Genomic DNA, 19,122 nt, shown 5'->3' on the forward strand with positions numbered 1-19,122 from the left:
CAGACCAGTAGAACAGAGTTCCACAAGTTGGCAGTTCTAAGAAAGAAGCTTCGTTCATGGAATCCATCTTTAGGTTTAGGTACTAATAGAGAGTGGGGGAATTTTTTCATAGAGATTTTGGTTAGACAAGTGTTTTTTGTGAATAATTGGTGGGGGGGACCATAGATTGGAGCTCAGTCGAACACTTGCTATGAAAATAGCGATAGAGCAGAGACAGACTCGCAATGTTTCTTCTGTGGCAAAGAGGTTGCAGAGAAGAGAAAAGGGTATCGCCTACTAGATTACGAAGTTTGTTTTGAACTCTGTCAAGGTAGGATAGAGTACTTCAAGCAGCTTCTGCCCAGATGTGGCAACAGTATTCAATCCTAGGACGTATTTGGCACTTATACAGGCAGAAAATTGCTTCAGCAGTAAGATACTGGAGCGATAGGATGTTCCAATGATTTTTCCAGTGACCTTGGCTACGGATTTGATTTACAGATCAGGAGTGAAGATCATCCCAAGAAGTTTATCTAAACAGGGAGCATCCTCAAGGTGAGAGTCGTTCATACATCAGATCCGTTACCAAAATCACTGGAAAAATCGTTCTATCTTTTGAGAAAGTATCTCACTCCCAATGCAATCCTTGCAAGAGTCAAGTACGTCCTAAGATGGAGTACCATTGCCACATCTGGGGTAGAGATCCTAAAAGCGCCCTTTTCTGCCTTGACAGGGTACAACACCATCTTCGAAATCTAATGGGCAATTACTTTTTCGCCTCCCTACTTCCTTTTTCTCACAGAAAAGACGTGTAAGTCTATCTCTGCTCTATCATTACTTTTATGGTAGATGCTCGACTGAGCTCCAATCTACGATCCCTCGCCACAAAATGTTTACAACAAATACTCGCTTAGCTAAAATAACAGCCAACAACTGTCCTCACTCTCTATCTGTGCCCAAAACTAAGCAAAAAGTTCCATGAGCAGAGTTTCTTTCCTAGAACTGTCCATCTGTGGAACACAATACTGTTTGTCTGCTTCCTGGCTGACTACAACATGATCGTTTTCAAGTGTAATGTGAATAAATTCCTATTAAGTCATCCATTTAGATAATCAAGTCTTACATAAGTTTCACCGTGACTGATCTTGTCTTACACTTAACCCTTATCCTTGAGTGACATCTGGGCCTAGATAAGTGGTGGACTTCCAAGTAAAATAAATTTAAAAAAGTACAGTCGGGAAAGTAGGAATTCCAAAGTCTAGCAATTTGAGGGAATAAACTTTCTGGATGGAAGGCTTTCCAGCACCGGCAGACCTATACAGTAAAGGCGTGGAATTTTGCTGCTTGTTGGGTGTATTTGCATTGAGGGTGCACCAATACTACGAGTTTGTCAGAGCACATTCTATTAAAGTATTTGTAAATCAAGCACAGTTATGCAGCGATGGGACAGGGGTTGGAACTTGGTTGATAGTGCAGGACCTATTAGAGTGGAAACTCTTCTTTGGACCCTGTCAAATAGAGAAAGACTAGTAATTGATGATGTGACAACAATATTCCATGCATACCTAAATGGTGACTTTGTAGAGATATACTATACTGTCAGGGGTGAGTCTTTTTCTAGCACGGTAGAGAGAGTCTACCTTTGCCGCAGCCTTGGCAATGTTTTCTATGTGTTTGTTTCAATTCATGTTGTCTGTGAATCGTAGGCCGAGTAGTTTGAATGATGAACTCTCAGTTATTTGTAGAAGAGATAGTTAATTTAGTGAAAGTGCACTGGTTGACCACCGGAAGTCTTACCTTTTAGAAGCTGCTTTTTAGGGTTATTATTCAAGTTTTATTAACACATTCACCATCCAATGTTTGTAACGATGGTAAAAAATGTGTTCACTTTTTATTTTATTAAGTTGAAAAAAAATGGACTTTTTTTTTACATTTGGAAAGAAAATGTTAAACGTGAAAATTTGGAAAGGAGAAAACTTTTTTTTTTAGAAAAGTAATTTAAAAAAAATGAAAATTTTTGGTATACAATTGGGGAAAAAACATGTTAAATTTAAAATGATGGTAAAACTGCGGGTTTTTTTTTGTATTAAGTTGGAAATATTTTTTTTTAATTTGGAAAGAAAATACGTGTGAAAATTTGGAAAAAAAACAATTGTGTTTTGCATTAAAAACTGCACCTCAACCTTTTACCATCTATAATATAAATCTCACCTGTCTGGTTAAATGTATGTATGTATGTATGTATGTATGTATGTATGTATGTATGTATGTATGTATGTACCTAAAACTTTCGACAGAGGCGACGGATTTTCACTAAATCGGTATCGCTTTGAAGTTCGGCCCTTTGGACGACAGATATCGAAAAATTGGCTAAATACATTAATTCCTTCACCTTCAACTAGGTACTTTTCTCCAGGGAGGAGTCACTTTTTTCGCCGATATTTTCGAAAGTGATCCCTTTTTTTCGATTAACTAGCCTTAATTTAAACCTACGTCACTCTTGGTTTGGCGATGGATGCAACAGCAAAGACGTCATCTTTTGTTTTGTTTTGTTTTCACATTCTTTTCCTCCTTCATGGTACGGGTTCAAGCTTGCCTGCTTATTAACACTTTTTTTTTATGCTCAACACACACCTCCAAACACCGGGGCAACGCCGGGCATCCAGGCTAGTCATAAACTAAAGTTAAAAAAAAAAATGACGGCTAGAGAAAACTATTAGAGTAAACATCGAGATAGTGAAAGTGTTAATATTGTAAACAGTTCTTGTCAGCGAGAATTTTAAATGTGATATCGTCCGCAACAGACCCGAATACATCTGAAACAAATTCGAATAACTCTAAAAAGCAACTTCTAAAAGGTAAAACTTCCAGTGATCAACCAACGCATTTTCATCGTTAATTTTATTAACAATTCCATGGGTGACATTTTTTTTTTTTTTTTTTTGAAGAAAGGGTCACCATACTCGTCGTCTTATTTTGATTTCTCTTTTTCTTATGTTTCTATTTTTCTATTTCTCCGTTGATCCATTCATTTCTAGGCAGTCCGTCCGAAGGCTCAGCAAGGCAGTAAAAATGAAGAACTTGGACCGCTCGCTCTTTTCGACTTCTTCGTCAAACAGTGCCAGCATAACTTACATATCATGATTGCATTCAGCCCCATCGGAGATGCATTCCGTAACAGGCTGAGGCAATTTCCATCACTCATCAACTGCTGCACCATCGACTGGTTTCAGGTAAGTTTCATCTTTTTTTTTTCCTTACTGATGGGTAACCACTTATCAAAGCTAAAAAGCTACTTAAGGATCAGAGTTGATGAAATGCATAGTCACTTGAATGATGATGAATATTATGAAAGGATTGAGAATAACCAATGGAATAGAAAAAATTTGAAGGTTATACTACAAAGTGGAACAATAAAATTGTCGCCCCAGTAAAGACAACATGATTCCATTTCCGTTTTAGGAAAACGGGTTTTCTTTTTCTTTTTTTTTTTTTTTTTTTGTTGTTGTTGCTGATCGTCCACTAGTTGGCCAGTTGTGTACAAATCCCAAGGGCGATAGAAGCCTTTTATCATGTCTGAAAGTAACACAATGTTCAACGAGTGTGATCGGAGATGTGTAGCTGTATAACTTATTCTCTCTACGGATCCAAGTTATGAGAACAGGACCATTGCCAGCACTCACAAAATGCATTGCTGGATTGCCACAAATAACAGGGACGTGTCCAGGGTGATGACAATCCAAAGAGATCCAGGCTTGGGTTCAGAAGTAATGCTACAACTTTGTATCCTTCTCTCACTGGCCCTCCTCCTTCCCTGACCTGAACCCGCTGGACTACTTCATTTGGTCATACATCGAGAACATCACCAACTTGACCTCCCACAGCACGAAAGCCATCCTGATTGCTGCCATCCACTGATCATTTTCCGAACTCCTGCTGGCGCTTGTGGAAAAGGCATGCTCCCTGTTCCAGACCTATATTGGGGCGGTGATTGAGGTTGAAGCCAGCTGCATTTAATAGATGTCAGCTCCACTAAATAATAAAGTTACCTGAATTGATTTTTTCAATAAAAGTTTTAAAATAAAGCTGTAGTGTTGTTTTCTTCCAGGCGACAATTTTATCGTTCCATCTTTTACAAGTTGACTTGGGACCACATATCTCTAGTTTCTGTAACATGTGATAACGGTTGGAGCTTGTTTGAGAGTACAAGACCTATTGGATTGGACATTCGTTTTTGGAGCCTATCCAATAGAGAAAGACTAGTGGTTGATTGTCCTTAATGGTCAATGTATCTGCAATCTCAAAATGAAAACTGACATGAAAAGAAACTGGAATCTTAGGAAGATCTCTATCTTTCCAGTAATTATAGAAGCAACTGGACTCATGAAAAAGAATTTCAAAAACTATCTGGCAAATATACCTGGTGAACCAAGCGCAAGAGAGATTCAAACAATTGCACTTAAAGGGACGGTAAGAATCTTAAAATGATCTCTCGGTCTGAATATCCAAGTTAACGGGTGATTATTTCACATACTCTGCTACGTGTTGGATCCCAAGTGCCTACTGGCTAATGCCTTATGTAAACGTGGATAATTTTACAAATTAAACTAAATGTAGCCCACATTACAACCCCTTACACATAGCAGATAGATATTTTCAGACGCTGGATATAAATTTGCAACAGTTTACCAAGTTTGGATGAGCATTCTATGTATTTTGGAATTGACCTTTTCAAATAAAGATTGAAGCTCAGTCGAGCTTTTTCTTAAAACAATAGACCTATCAAGTCTCTAACCCTTAGATAGGGTTCAAAAAGGAGTCTCAAATCTAATTGGTTCCACACTGTCAACCAAGCTCCAACCTCTGTCTTATCATGGCAATGTCACATCCTTGTAAATGAGAGACTAGTGGTAGATGCTCCCCGATGTGACAACATTACTGCATACTTTTCTTTTTTGTTTTCCCTGAAAGGCATGGCCTGATGATGCCCTGGAACGAGTGGCTGTCAAGTTTCTTGAGCAAGCCAATATGAGTGACTACGAGCGGAAAGAGACCGTCTACATCTGCAAGTATTTTCATCAGAGTGCTTGTACACTGTCAGAAAAGTAAGTCACTTTTTTTTTTTTTGATTGTACTAATTATGTTTCTAAATTTTTTGAGATGAGTATTAATTATTTGGATTCTTCGGACTACTCTTCTCATATTGAGTGTCAGTTTCACAACATGTGCATGTATGTTGTTTTGGTAAAATATGTTTTTTCAATATTGTGTATATATATATATATATATATATATATATATATATATATATAGTCTTCAAAGTTTTTTATCCTCTAAAACTACATAAAACTTTTAATTTTATATATATATATATATATATATATATATATATATATATATATATATATATATATATATATATATATACGAGAGGCAACTCTGGAGACCGTTTTTGTAGAACATCACAAGTTGATCCTCCAACCACAATGTGACTTCAGAAATCAAGGCTGCATCATCTGGGAAACGCTTTCCTTTTAAAAACAACTTAATGACTGGGAAGAGGTGAAAGTCAGAGGGTGCAAGGTCAGGAGAGTAGGGAGGATTTCCTAACCACACGCCCGTGCTTCTGATCTGGCGACATGTGAGTTGTGGACTGGAGCCTTGTCCAGCAGGAGAAGGGCACCTTTGCTGATCTTGCCCCGCTTCTTGATTTTGATAGCTTCCCTTAATTTCCTCAACAGTGAAGCATAATAGGCTCCTGTAATTGTGGTACCCTTTGCCAGGAAATCTGTCATCACTACTCTGTCCTGGTCCCAGAAGACTGTGAGCATCACCTTGCCAGCAGAGGATTGCACCCTTACTTTTTTTGGAGGTGGTGAGTCAAAGTGCTTTCACTGCACTGACTAGGCTTTGGTCTCTGGATCATAGTGATGGGCCCAGGTTTCATCCTGTGTAATCAGTCTTTTGAAAAACTTTGACTCATCTTATTGGCACATCTCCAAATTCATCCTCGAGCACTCAACGCGTTCGCGCTTCTGGAATGGTGTGAGCAACCTGGAAATCCATCTGGCAGACACCTTATGCATATGTTAATGGTCATGAATGATTGTTTCCACAGACCCTGTACTAATCTTGACATCTTGGGCTATTTGGCGAATAGTAATGCACTGATCTTCCAAAATGGCAGCCTCAAATTGACGGACAGATGCCTCATCAATGGCAGAAGGGGGGTGACCAGATCTGGGAGCTGCTTCCACAGACTTCCCACCATGTTTGTATTCACGATGCCAGCGTTTTACAAGGTCATATGATGGGCCATTATCACCATAAGTTTCTTTCATTTCATCAAAAGTCTCCTGTGGTGTGCGTCCTTTCAAATACAAAAACCGGATCACTGCTCGACATTCAACAGGCTCCATTTCACACCTGACTCAGTTCAAACACCTGTAAAACAGAAAGCACAATTAGTTCAGAGCTGTAATTTACCACATAACCCGTAGAGATATAAATCATTGCATATGCAAAATTTTAGCTAGATCAGACAATTGGAAGTGGGTCGGGGGCATTACTTATTGCACGCCCCTCGTATATATATATATATATATATATATATATATATATATATATATATATATATATATATATATATATATATATATATATATATTCCAGGTAAATATATCCAAAAGTAAATATTAAATTTAACGAGGTTGTTGATAAAAAGAGCAGAATATTATTTTATTAAATTTAAGTAAACAAAATGACTATTTGTCGCTACAATAAATTTACTGTTTCAATCTAAAAAGATATCATCAACCAACAGAAACCTCCGTTCTTACTCAAGGCTAATCTTTTAATAAAATAAGAAATTTGGAAAGCTTTTTTCTTTTCTTTAAATTTAGAATCTTAAACTCTCATAATAAAATGTTGATGTTAAAATTAAGTTTTTGTTTTCAACTTATTTTTTTAATTCAAACTAAGTTTTTCATCTGAACAAATTTTAGCATTATTATTTTAATTTTGCTTAAAACCAAGCGAACATTTTCTAGAATATATGCGCCCGTTGCTATGGTGACCAGCCAAAGACGGTTGAACTGAATCTTACTCCCTGTCGCTTAGTGATATCTTTTTAGATTCAAACAGTAAATTTGTGGCAATTTTTTTTCGTTATATATATATATATATATATATATATATATATATATATATATATATATATATATATATATATATATAATGGACTCTCTCCTGTCGATTTCGACATATGAACTCCCGCCACAAAAAACTAAGTTACTCGGAAATCCCCACAGATGATTTGTTTATAGTGGTAAAGGCTTTGTGTAAAACAACCACACTTTTTGGTATTACTGTTAATCTTTGTCGGTGCAGATGACTGCCACAAGACAAAGTATATATATATATATATATATATATATATATATATATATATATATATATATATATATATATGGGAACTGAGTTCTCCACACAAGCGAACTCATACATACAAACAGATGACCTTAAGGTAAACACGATTATCGCCCTTCAACTCTGGTAACAATATACCTTGCCACCAGGGGGGGGGGCGATACAGCTACGTTTACTTCCGTATAGTATTTCATTCTCTTTTCGCTGGAATCCTCAACAAGTGAAGATGTGATGATAGACGCTCTCCGGTTTGGCATGTCCAGTCCGCTTTCCTGGCCCTAACCCGTCGACCTCCCATCAAAATACAACAACGCAATTAACGTTACTTATAATCTCTTCTCACTGGGCTCTGTAGCAGACGAACTTGCAATAAGCACAGTATCAGGAGTTAATTCTCGCGGCTTGAGATTTTAAATCCATTTTCTCCCTGGCTTGTCCAATCACTCCTCCTAACCCTGCCGAGCAGCAGACTTCGCCTGGGCCTTTGGCCCCAGGCCTAACATGAGTACAACAAGTCAACATGGCGACCTTCAAACCCACTTGCTTCCACGTGCGTGTCACAAACGTACTCTTTCCTACCACGAGACACTAACCCTTTTGCCCTGTCTCTACTATCGGACGCACGCTCCTATGATGTATACACTGAACACTTTTCTCTCTCCTTCAACAGGCCTGACCTATATCTAATCTTCGTCTCCACATCGGGAACTCTTTTCATGACTACAATAAATACAAGCGCGCATGAACACTGAACTCTCCTACTAACCTGTTTCTCTCGTTGATTTGTTGGTTGTTGGTTTTAAGGCATATCAACCCTTTTCAGGTTATTTAATGCCGAATCCAGTGATTTTGAAGAAACATTTTTTAATAGAATATATTTGTTTGTTTTTTTTTAAGTCGGTTTCTATTTAACCCATAGTTGGGATCCTAGCAGGTACTACCACTTCGGGTCAGTGTGGACCTGGGAGCAATGGCAATTAAAGGGTGGCTCCACACTCCCCAAAGCCCGCAGGCTGACCTCACCATTGGATATAGTTTAAGGTCATATCCAGGACCGTTTCTCTCGTGTACACGCTACTAACAAAGATGACAAATAAAGTTGTTTTTCAATATAGAATGAAACTCCATTTTGTTGTCTCTTATTTTATAACTCTTACTATTACTCTTACTTTTGCATCTGTTGTAAATAAATTTACTTTTGTTTTTATCGCCATATTTCGTTGTCTTCATTACTTGGCAAAGGAGATCATGCGACAGTATTCTTCAATCTTCTACTTAACAATAGAGGATGGTGTCGTCAAACACAATAACAGGCGACCAATATATACGGGGAAAAATGCTTATTCAATTATATTTCACCCTTTATTTATACTACATGTTAAATATAACTACAGAGCATAAATAAATAAATGACTAAATGTCTATATTCCAAATTCCAAGATGTTGTTCATTATACCGTTTATTTCTTTTGGCCTGTTAAAATGTTCAATTCTTGACAGCACTTTTTCATAGCGCAGAAAGAATCATGTAATTGTCATGTTATTTTTAAATATTTTCCACCCTTACTCATCAGAAGAATAAGAACTCATTAACTTAAAAAAAAAGAAAAGAATATGGTCATCTATAATATAAATCTCACCTGTCTGTTTAAATGTATGTATGTATGTATGTATGTATGTATGTATGTATGTATGTATGTATGTATGCCTACAACTTTCGACAGATGCGACGGATTTCCACAAGATCAGTATCATTTTGAAGCACGACCCTTCGGACGACAAATATAAAAAATTGGTTAAAAATACTAATTCCTTCACCCTCAACTGGGCACTTTTCTACAGAGAGGGGTTGCTTTTTTCGGCGATATTTTCGAAAGTCATCATCTTCTTTTCAATTAGCCTTAATTTGAACCTACGTTACTTCCGGTTTGACGATGGGCGCAACAGCTAACGCATCACTTTTTTTTGTTTTTTTTTTTCACTTTCTTTTCCTCCTTCACTGTACGGGTTCGAGCCTGCCTGCCTACTACCACTTTATTTATTTATTTCTTACTCAATACCCACCTCCAAACACCCTGGCACGCCAGGCACCCAGGCTAGTGATTTATGAAAACTAAAATTTCTAATTGTTTGTTTCTAAAATTCCTGATACATGTTTTAACTGACATTTCATTTTCCCAAATTCTAATCCTATCGAAGTATTTCGTTTTCATCAACATTATTTCTCTATTGCATTTTTAGCATTCAAAACATTCAGATTTTGAATAACAACAATCATAATAATAATCGTCTACGTTACTTGATGATGCCAGGCAGTCCATAAAATAACCACCCACGCGTTGCTAAGCTTAATAAAATAAATTTCATGGCAAGTGCTCGTCTGAGCTCCAATCTATGGTCACCCCTCGCAAAACTTTTACTACTTAAAACTTAGCTACAACAACTATCAGCACTTTCCTCCCACTCTCTATCTTTGTCTAAATCTAAACGCAAATTCCATGAACAGAGCTTCTTTCCCAAAACTGCCTGGTTGTAGAACTCTATTCCGCTGGCCTGCTTTCCAGCTGACTACAACATGATTGTCCTTAAGTCAAATGTAAACAAGTTCTTGTTGACCCCCTCCCCACTAAATAATCCATTTTCACTCTATTTTCACCACTATTAATATGGTGTTCCTATTTACTTGCCTTCCCACGAGGGCAGAGTTAGACACAGGGGCCGTTTTTAATGTGGAGAAAATCCAGTTCCCCAAAATTGGGCACTCTGGATAGGGATGAAAATAAAAATTGCCTCAGTCATGAAGGATTTCTCCTCCACTGACCGAGGACAGAAAAGATGAAGTATAGCAGTGACTACCGTACATTCATTAAGCTTTATCCTTGAATGGCTTTCGGGCCTTGATAAGTGGTAAAAAATAAATAAATGAAATAAAATATATTATTTGAACAATCCAAAATTGTAATATATGTTTGGTTATCTTGTATCTCAGACTTATTAAGGCTGCTGTGAAGAAGGTGGGCTCTCTCTATCATGCTAGAAAGCTACTTACGCCTGAAACTATCCTGTACCTCTATAAGGCCACCATTCGCTCATGTATGGAGTACTGTAGTCACATTTGGGCTGGTGTATCTTTCACTCCTGGGCAGGGTTCAAAAGAGAGTTGCCAGTCTGATAGGTCCTGAACTGTCATCTAAGCTTCAGCCTCCGTCCCATCGACGAAATGTTGTTTCCCTCTGCCTATTCTATAAGTACTTTAATGGTAAATGCTCTGATAACCTACAAGCATTTGTACGCCCACGACGTAAATACCCCAAACAAACCCGACAAGCAACTAAGTCCCACCCCTTTACAGTAGAGATCTCTAGGTGTAAGAAAGCCTTCTACTCCAATAGTTTCTTTCCTAGAACTGCTATACTTTGGAACTCTCTTCCAGGATTCTGCTTTCTCAACTGTACTGACATGCAGAAGTTCAAGTGTAATGTGAACAGACATCTTACTACTCCTCTTCCTTCATAATATCCCTGTTACTTATGTCCCCGATAGTAGACCCTTACTTCAAAGTGGCACAGTGCCTTATTTGGGGTTAAAATTGAATTTGAAAAAGAAAAAAAAAATTAGATTATTATTTGGTGGAATTGTAGTTTATGATAAGGTTGTGGCAGAGGGGGGGGAGTAGAGATGCAACATTTTGCGATGAGACAGGGGTTGGAGCTTGTTTGACAGTGCAAGACTTATTATTAGATTGGAGACTTTTTGAGAGATCCTGTTCAATAGAAAGAGAGTGATTGATGCATCAGGCCATTTTATTTTCGACTGTGAATTGCATGGCCAACACAATGAAAAGTCCCTTTTAGAAACATTGGTTTAAATGCTCTACCCACGCGTTGCTAATCTTGACAAAATAAAATATCAAATATTCTTATTTGAACAACACAAAAACGCGATAGCCGAGTAGTTGTTTTGCATTTCAGACTTTCTTTTCTTAAAAACACAATGAATTATTGTCCGGTGGCATTAGAGTCTATGATAAAGTTGGGTGCGTGGGGGTGTAGAGCGTTTGGTTGTGTCCGCGAGATGGTCAGTCAGCAGTTCTTAGCATATTGGCCCGAAGTGCATTTGTTAAAATGATTATCAATGCATAACTGCTCCCGACTGAGATGGATGCTGGGCGGTGACCGATTAATGTGGCACTTTCTAATCTGTGATTCCTTTTTTTTTAAATTTTTTTTATTCTTCGTCTTGTATTTATTGCTGGGTTGGCGATGGAGGCAGCAGCAGAGTAGAAAATAATCTCCTATTATATAAAGTAAAGTTGTCGGTCTGTGCGCATATCAAGCTAAAAATATATGCACTTCTTTTTTTTTATAATATTTATTCTTACTAGCGGGACCTGTGGAAATTCCACAGAGGACTCATTCATATGTAATATATTGTTGTTGGTATTCTGTAGATGTTCAGCGTAAATGGAGACGTCTTTTGTTAAAACTGCAAAAGTATTTATCTAAGCTAGCAGGGACGCCCGGCGTAGCTCGGTTGTAAAATACACTTAAATATGATATTTTAATTCTTGCAGATTTCGTATATATTATTATAGAGTTAACGTTCTATCGATTTTTATATATTATAAAGTTGCGATTTCAAAAATAAAAAAAATATATCCATATGCCTTGGGTGCATCAGCTTGAATTGAAATTGAAACCGAAACTTATATATACAAACTTGTGTTCCTTTAGCTATAATCGAAACTGCAATCTAAACTTGTGAAGAATTCTTGGTAAAATTATTTATAAAAAAAATAGATGACTTAAGTGCCATCAGCTATAATCGAAACCGAAACCAAAACTTATGAAGAATTCTTAGTAAAATTATTTATTACAAGAAATGGAAGTCCATAACAAACGACAGTCGCTCGGATGTAAGTGTGACACACAAAATAAATATCACACACGCTATCCTATCAATATATAGATACGTGTCAGGTGAAACAGACTTAGTTGGGAGGGGAACCTATTCAGAAAAAAATATTTGCAACGACCTCTGGTGGCGCAATCAATCAGTTTTAAGTTGTTGTGGTGTCTGCTTTACAGATAATGATAAACTCTTCCTTTTACTATAAAAACTGAGCGAATATGTCTTTCGGTATTATCCACAAGTCATTCACACTTGGTGTAATTAAAAGGAATTTAAAAAAATAGTACACACCTGTTTCTTTTGCAGTCCCATGCAGACAAAAAGAAAAGAAAAGAAAAAAATGGCTGCCATTCCGGTTTTATGCTAATCCAACTGATCACGCTATGCAAATGAGATGCTGCTGATTGCAGTATAAGTCTTACTTTTATAGAGATTCGGGGGATGTATGATTTGGTGACAGAAGGATTGAGTCTTGTGAGCAGAGAGTTGTGTTTTTACAGTTGGTAGGAATTAGACAGTGGAGTGGTGAAATGTTTTTTTTAATTTTTTTCTTTGTTAAATTATTTTTTTATTTTGGATAGCGAAGCCAGGAGAAATTTACACTTGGCAGTCGGACTGACGTATAACAACTTTTTTTTCTTTGCTGTATTTGCTAAATACTGAGTTATATCTTTATTCTGGATCTGTAAGGATCCACAACATAAGTAAAATTTAGATCTAAGTGACATTCTTCTGAGGGTTAAAGGTTCAATCCTCAGTGCGAGTGATATGAAGAATAAAGTTGCAAATTATTAAAGACTTCTACCTGATCATGGTTGATGGAAAAAGAACATGCTATCCTTGTAGACTAAGTAAAGTCTTCCATTTTAAATTCCAATACAGTAGCACCAGGATACAGTTTTTTTGTTTTTTTTCAGTTTACAATGTTTTGGTCACGGTATTTGATTACAGTGTTATTTATAATGTAATTTAATTATATACATGCGTATTATATACTGTATTGTATTTTGTCACTAATTTTTAATGTCGTATCCCGGGGTTCTACTGTACCGATTCCTGAGTTCTCTAGAAAGATTCTCAAGTCTGACAAGATATACATGAAAAAGGTTGGAGGCTACATCGGCCAAAACGTTGTAAGAATAATGCTCAAGATGAGAACAGTAGTCCGAATAATTCAAATAATATAAAATATAGGCACTTCTTTTTTTTTTTTAAATATTTATTCCTTTGTCTGTCAAGATGAACAGAATTAGTCAGTGATTCGCAGTTGTCTTTCCAGTATTATCCGAACTGAAGATTGAACCTTCAAAACAGTGTCACTTAGAACTGAGTTTTACTTAGTACTGTATTCATGGCGCCATAATGAGAACAGTAGTCCGAATAATCCAGAAAATCCCAATTATTAACTATCAAAAAAATGTAGAAAAATATGAATTATCTCTTAAAACACAGAGAAAAAGTTTCTGCTTGACCACTCGACCTGAAGTTATATAGTACAAGGGACATTCCAAATGTAATGCATCCTAATTTTTTAAAATAACAACAAAGTTGAAGAGCTACGAAGATTGGAGTGGTACCATTAAAACGAGCAATCTTTTGTGCTCAACAATTCATTTTTCTACATAGTCATCCACATTCTCAATGCACTTTTGCCAGCAATGGGATGATTGGCTGTGCATAGGCGTCTGGAGCACGGTTTATCAATCACATCTTTGTTGCCATTTTGAAATCGACGAATCCATTTCCTAACTGTGCTGACATCAACTACATGGGCTTCATTGTCGTTTAACAGGCGCCTATGAATATTGATGGGTTCAATTTTGGTGCATGGAGGAATGCAATGACACATGCTTTTGATGCACTTCCATGACAGGAGTTGCTTTCTTAGTTTCACACCGTAAATATCTGCAACAGAGAGATTAAGTTTTCAGGTCATAAATGCATACGTTCAGTCATCATAACAATGCAATTTGCAATCCAACTTGATCCATTCAGCTGGAATAAAAAAAAAAGAGGAGACATTACTTTTGGAACGACCCCCCCTCCCCCGTGAATGTGTGGAAAATGGAAAAGGAAAAAAAAAAATTATTTATATATTCCTCAACGTTTCATCTTTATGTTAAGACTTTCTCAGGATGACTGATTAAAAGAAAAATATGTGTATATCTATCTATCTTCCTATTATTATATAAAAAGAACTTTATCTGTGTGTGTGTGTGTGTGTGTGTGTGTGTGTGTGTGTGTGTGTGTGTGTGTGTGTGAGAGAGTTCGTTCTTGGAGCCAATTTTTTATGAAATTAACATAAATTTACTTTATGTGCCTGGCAGTGTTCTTACAAAGGTTTTGTATCGGAATGTCTTTGATAAGTTTTGATAATCGAAAAAAATCCAATGAAAGAAGGAACAAGCGATTGTGATCAAAGTTAACACCTTACACAACCTAACATCGCAAGTGCATTTGAGGAGTTTTATTACGAAACAAGCTGAATGGCCCGACATAGAAAATCAATAGTAAGTTCTTTGATATAACAAGGACGCATTCGAAATGAATGTTTAGAACACAACTGAAACATTATACTCGACTTCTGCATTTTAAACTTTAATTTAAGCCATTATATATCAAAAAATAATTTTATAAAATCAACAGTAGGTTCTTTACAGTGCAATGTAGACTTATGTACTGCAATGTAGACTTATAGTGTATCGTGGACTAAGTGACTGCGAGATGATTGAAAATGAGTGATTTTACAGATTTTGATGAGAATAAAATAGGGAAGGGTGAAACATTCGTTGATCCTCATTCATTCCCGGGCAACGGGAGGTATCCCTGCTAATTAAAAATAAACGTATCTTTAGTTTTGTAGTTTTGCCGTTCCAGTTGGCCTGATAAGTCAGAATGGTGGATTTTTTTTTTTTAAATTTTAATTTTTTACTCTTGTTCACCACATAGCAAAACATATCGCAACTTGGAGATAAGAACTCATGTCTACTGGGGACTATGTGAGGAGATGAGAGCAATTATTGTTCACATTACGTTTAAACTTGTGTATGTCAGTACAGGGAAGCAGGAAACAGGGAGAAAATTCCAAAATCTGGCAGTCAGCGGGAAGAAATTATTAGAATAGAAGGCTTTCTGGCAGCTAGGGACCTTAACAGTGAAGAGGTGGGATTTTGCTGCTAGATGGATTTGTCTGGCGTATGTACGTCAATGGGATACAAGTGAAATGAATTTGTCAGAGCACATTTCATTGAAATACTTGTAAAACAGACACAAATGCAGCATTACATTATGATGGGACAGAATTTTCCTGTATTACCGTTTTCATTTTGAGTGTCATTCTCACAACGTTTCGGTCGGTGGAACTACCGAACTTCTTCAGGTGTGTTTTATTGGGACTCCAGAATCTACACAAAATTTAAAATGGAACTCTTGATTTAATCTGCAGAGGTAGCATGCTCTCGTTCTGTCAGCCATGACTGGATAGAAGTCCTAAGTAATTTGCATATTTAGTATCGCCTGCACTGAGGATTGAACCTTTAGCCTTTAGAAGACTGTCACGTAGAACTAAATTTTACTTAGTATCTTATCTGTTACATCATGGGTCCTTGTAGACTTTTACCCATATTGAGGATGGAACCTTCAATCTCTGAAAAACCGTCACTTAGAACTGAATTTTCCTGTATTGACACTACAAAAATTTGAATTTTAACTTAAAAAAAATTCTATTCAGTTAGTTTATTCTTAATAATTTTCATTTTTGCTGCTTCGTCATTTTCTTTTTTATCTTTTTTGATAATTTGTGAATTGTTATTTTTGTTGACTTGTTGAGGTTAGAGTTAGGGTTAGAGTTTGGAAAAAAATGCCACTTTGATTCAAAAAATAATTTTATGAAATGAACAATAGGTTCTCTACAATGCAATATAAACTACTCCGTATTGTGGACTAAGTGGAGCTTCTTCCTGGCGTACCACGATGGGTCCCCAACTAAAGCACTAAAGTAAGCAATCAATCGATTTGATTGAAAAATTGATGATTTCATTGATTTCTATGACAATAGAAATATTGGAATGTGAAACATTTGTTGATCAACGTTCAGTCCTATTCAATATATATATATATATATATATATATATATATATATATATATATATATATATATATACGACGTTGCCCGGGATTAAATGATGATCAACGAATATTTCACATATATTTTTATTGTCATTAAAATTGGTGAAATTGTCAATTTTTCAATCAAATCGATTGATTGTCTGCTCTAATGGAGGACCCACTGCAGTGCACCAGGAGCAAGCTTCATATGCCTCTCCACTTTGTAGTAAACATTGCACTGTAGAGAACCTATTGTTAATTTCATAAAATTATTTTTATATAATGGCTTGAATTAAAGTCAAGTATCATGCTTCAATTCTGCTCTAAATGTAACGTAGTACCCCTTTTACAAATGTGTTAATATATAGAAACCCAACACGTTGTAGACTCCATCACAAGCAACAGCAACAACAGGGAAAAACTTGACTCCTTATTTTTTTCGTTGAAACCACGATATTTATTTCCAAGTACTTTCCCGAATAAAACGTGATCGTCATCATCAGTCTGCACACAATTTCTTTTTTTAATTCTTTTCCTTTTTTTCCTTGTCGTGACGTCATCTAACGCATGGCGTGGTCATTTGTATACAGCTGCTATATGCACGTCTGCTTTCTGTTACATAAACAGAAACATTCATTCTGCATGCGACCCTGTTTTGTCAAAGAACCTACTGTTGATTTTATATGCCAGGCCCTTCTGCTTGTGCAGTGATAAAACTTCTCAATTGCACTTGTCATATTAGGCTGTATAAAGGTGTTAACTTTGGTCAAATATACAAGTACAATATTTGAAAATATTTGGTGTGTTTTCAGTCCAAATCACAAAACAGAGGAACTCTGGATTGGGATAAAAATTTAAATTGCCCCAGTCTAAAAGAATTTCTTCTTTGCTGACCAAGGGGGGATTATATGTGAAGGCTTGCATTTTGATATGTTTTTGGTGCGAAATGTAGAATCCGAGTAGATGTATGTGTACTTTCCGGCATCATTTAAAGGCAATGTCCGCCTGAAGGCAATAATGTTTGCAATTTTCTCTTCCTTGTGACAATGCCCTAAAAAACAGGAAATTACAAATTATGCCTGCACCATCTTTATTCGAAAAAATAAAGAAAGAAAGAGATTGCACAAAATGAATTGAGTATACACATATATATATATATATATATATATATATATATATATATATATATATATATATGGGGGGGCGGTTTTGACCAGGCTTAAAGTACGCTTAAATATGATATTTTAATTTGTCCGGATTTCGTATATATTATTATAGGGTTGTGATTTCAAAAGTAAAACCAAAAGCAAAAAAAAACAAAAAACAAAAAAAAAACAAACAAACAAAAAAACAAAAACAATTGGATTGTTTCTACCATATAAGGTAGGGATATGGGCTAAGATAATGTCACTTTACATTCCCTCACAATAGTCCTTTAGCGGACGGACGGGGTGTTTGGACTTTAACGCCTGTGGAAGTCAGAAGTTGACGGCTTAGCGAAATGTCGTCTTATGCAAAGCGTGCCACATATCCACAGAAAAGCACTTTTGATTTCAGGACGCAGGAAAGAAAGATTTGAGGTGTGGTCTGTTGCTGGTGTTCCCACTGGCAACAATGTGCGTTTCTTGTTTAAACCCTGTGAATAAACTGTTAATATCTGTATACAGACATCAACACACAATAGAGAACACTAGACAATCACAAATCACAACATGGTTAAGACGATTATAAATGTTATATGTACTGTTATAAATATATTCAAGACGAATCGCAGATCAACAAGTCTCACTGCATAAGGATAAGTAACCTATGAATATCTGAGTAACCGGTATACATCTTCGTTTTTTTCCCTCTACAGAATGAATACTAGTTCAAAGACGAAGAATATCACAATAGGACTGAGGATTATTATTTGTATGAAAATCACTCCAGACAACGCATGAAGCCACTTGATTTAAGGAGCTAGAAATACTGCTTTAAGTTTAAAAACACAACCATCGATGAGTAACGATGAAATTGATTTTTTGATTTTGACTCAAAGCACAGCAATTTTTCTCCCTTTGTCAGAAACATCGCTTATAGAATGTGAGAACTAAAGGATAAAATAAGGGGAAACAAGAGTTACGAAGCTTCCGAAAGTAAGCCGAAGGTCCATTTTTCACTCTATGTAAACCCAAAGCCCACTGTCTACTCTATGGAAAACACCAGCTATCCTTGCTAGTGTGTGATTAATGGCATGAACTAAGTTTGATACTTATGTTGACATTGGATTTGAGGGCAGTTATTTTGTTATCTGCAAAGAAAGCAGTCATGCATTAATGTGCTCCACGGGCAGGAAACCCAGTAAAAATCAAGCATTTATTTATGTCACTCTATGGATAATCACGTTGACACATCCGGTCTCGACAGATCACCGAAGTTAAGTATCGTTGAGCTTGGCCAGTACCAGATGGGTGACCACTTGGGAAGGCTAGGCGCTGTCTGTACCTTCTGGGAAGGTTGGGCGTGGGGCCAGCACCCTCACCCTGTAAAAAGAACTCCTTGCTACAAAAGCATCTGCAAAGTTGTAGATGGCCTATGCCCCTCCAGGGGCTCAAGGCAATGGATGAATGGATTAAAGAACGTTTCATTCTCTGCTATAAACTTCTAATTTGATTTTTTTTTTACTCGGGCAACACCAGATATCCTTACTAGTGTA

General features: G+C 36.5%; 1 protein-coding gene across 3 annotated transcripts in view; it reads left to right on the forward strand.

Annotated features, from left to right (window-relative positions):
• LOC145260629 (dynein axonemal heavy chain 12-like) overlaps positions 1-19,122 on the forward strand; it is a 572,171-nt gene that overhangs the window by 243,186 nt on the left and 309,863 nt on the right. For all 3 annotated transcript variants that reach the window (XM_080118949.1, XM_080118950.1, XM_080118948.1), the window contains exons 44-45: positions 3,018-3,212; positions 4,951-5,084. In XM_080118949.1, the coding sequence (XP_079975075.1) occupies positions 3,018-3,212; positions 4,951-5,084 (329 nt within the window). The remainder of the gene's footprint in view (positions 1-3,017; positions 3,213-4,950; positions 5,085-19,122) is intronic.

The sequence above is a fragment of the Euprymna scolopes genome, chromosome 36 (assembly GCF_053919585.1).
Source record: "Euprymna scolopes isolate OS-2025 chromosome 36, ASM5391958v1, whole genome shotgun sequence".
Taxonomy (NCBI): Eukaryota; Metazoa; Mollusca; class Cephalopoda; order Sepiida; family Sepiolidae; genus Euprymna; species Euprymna scolopes.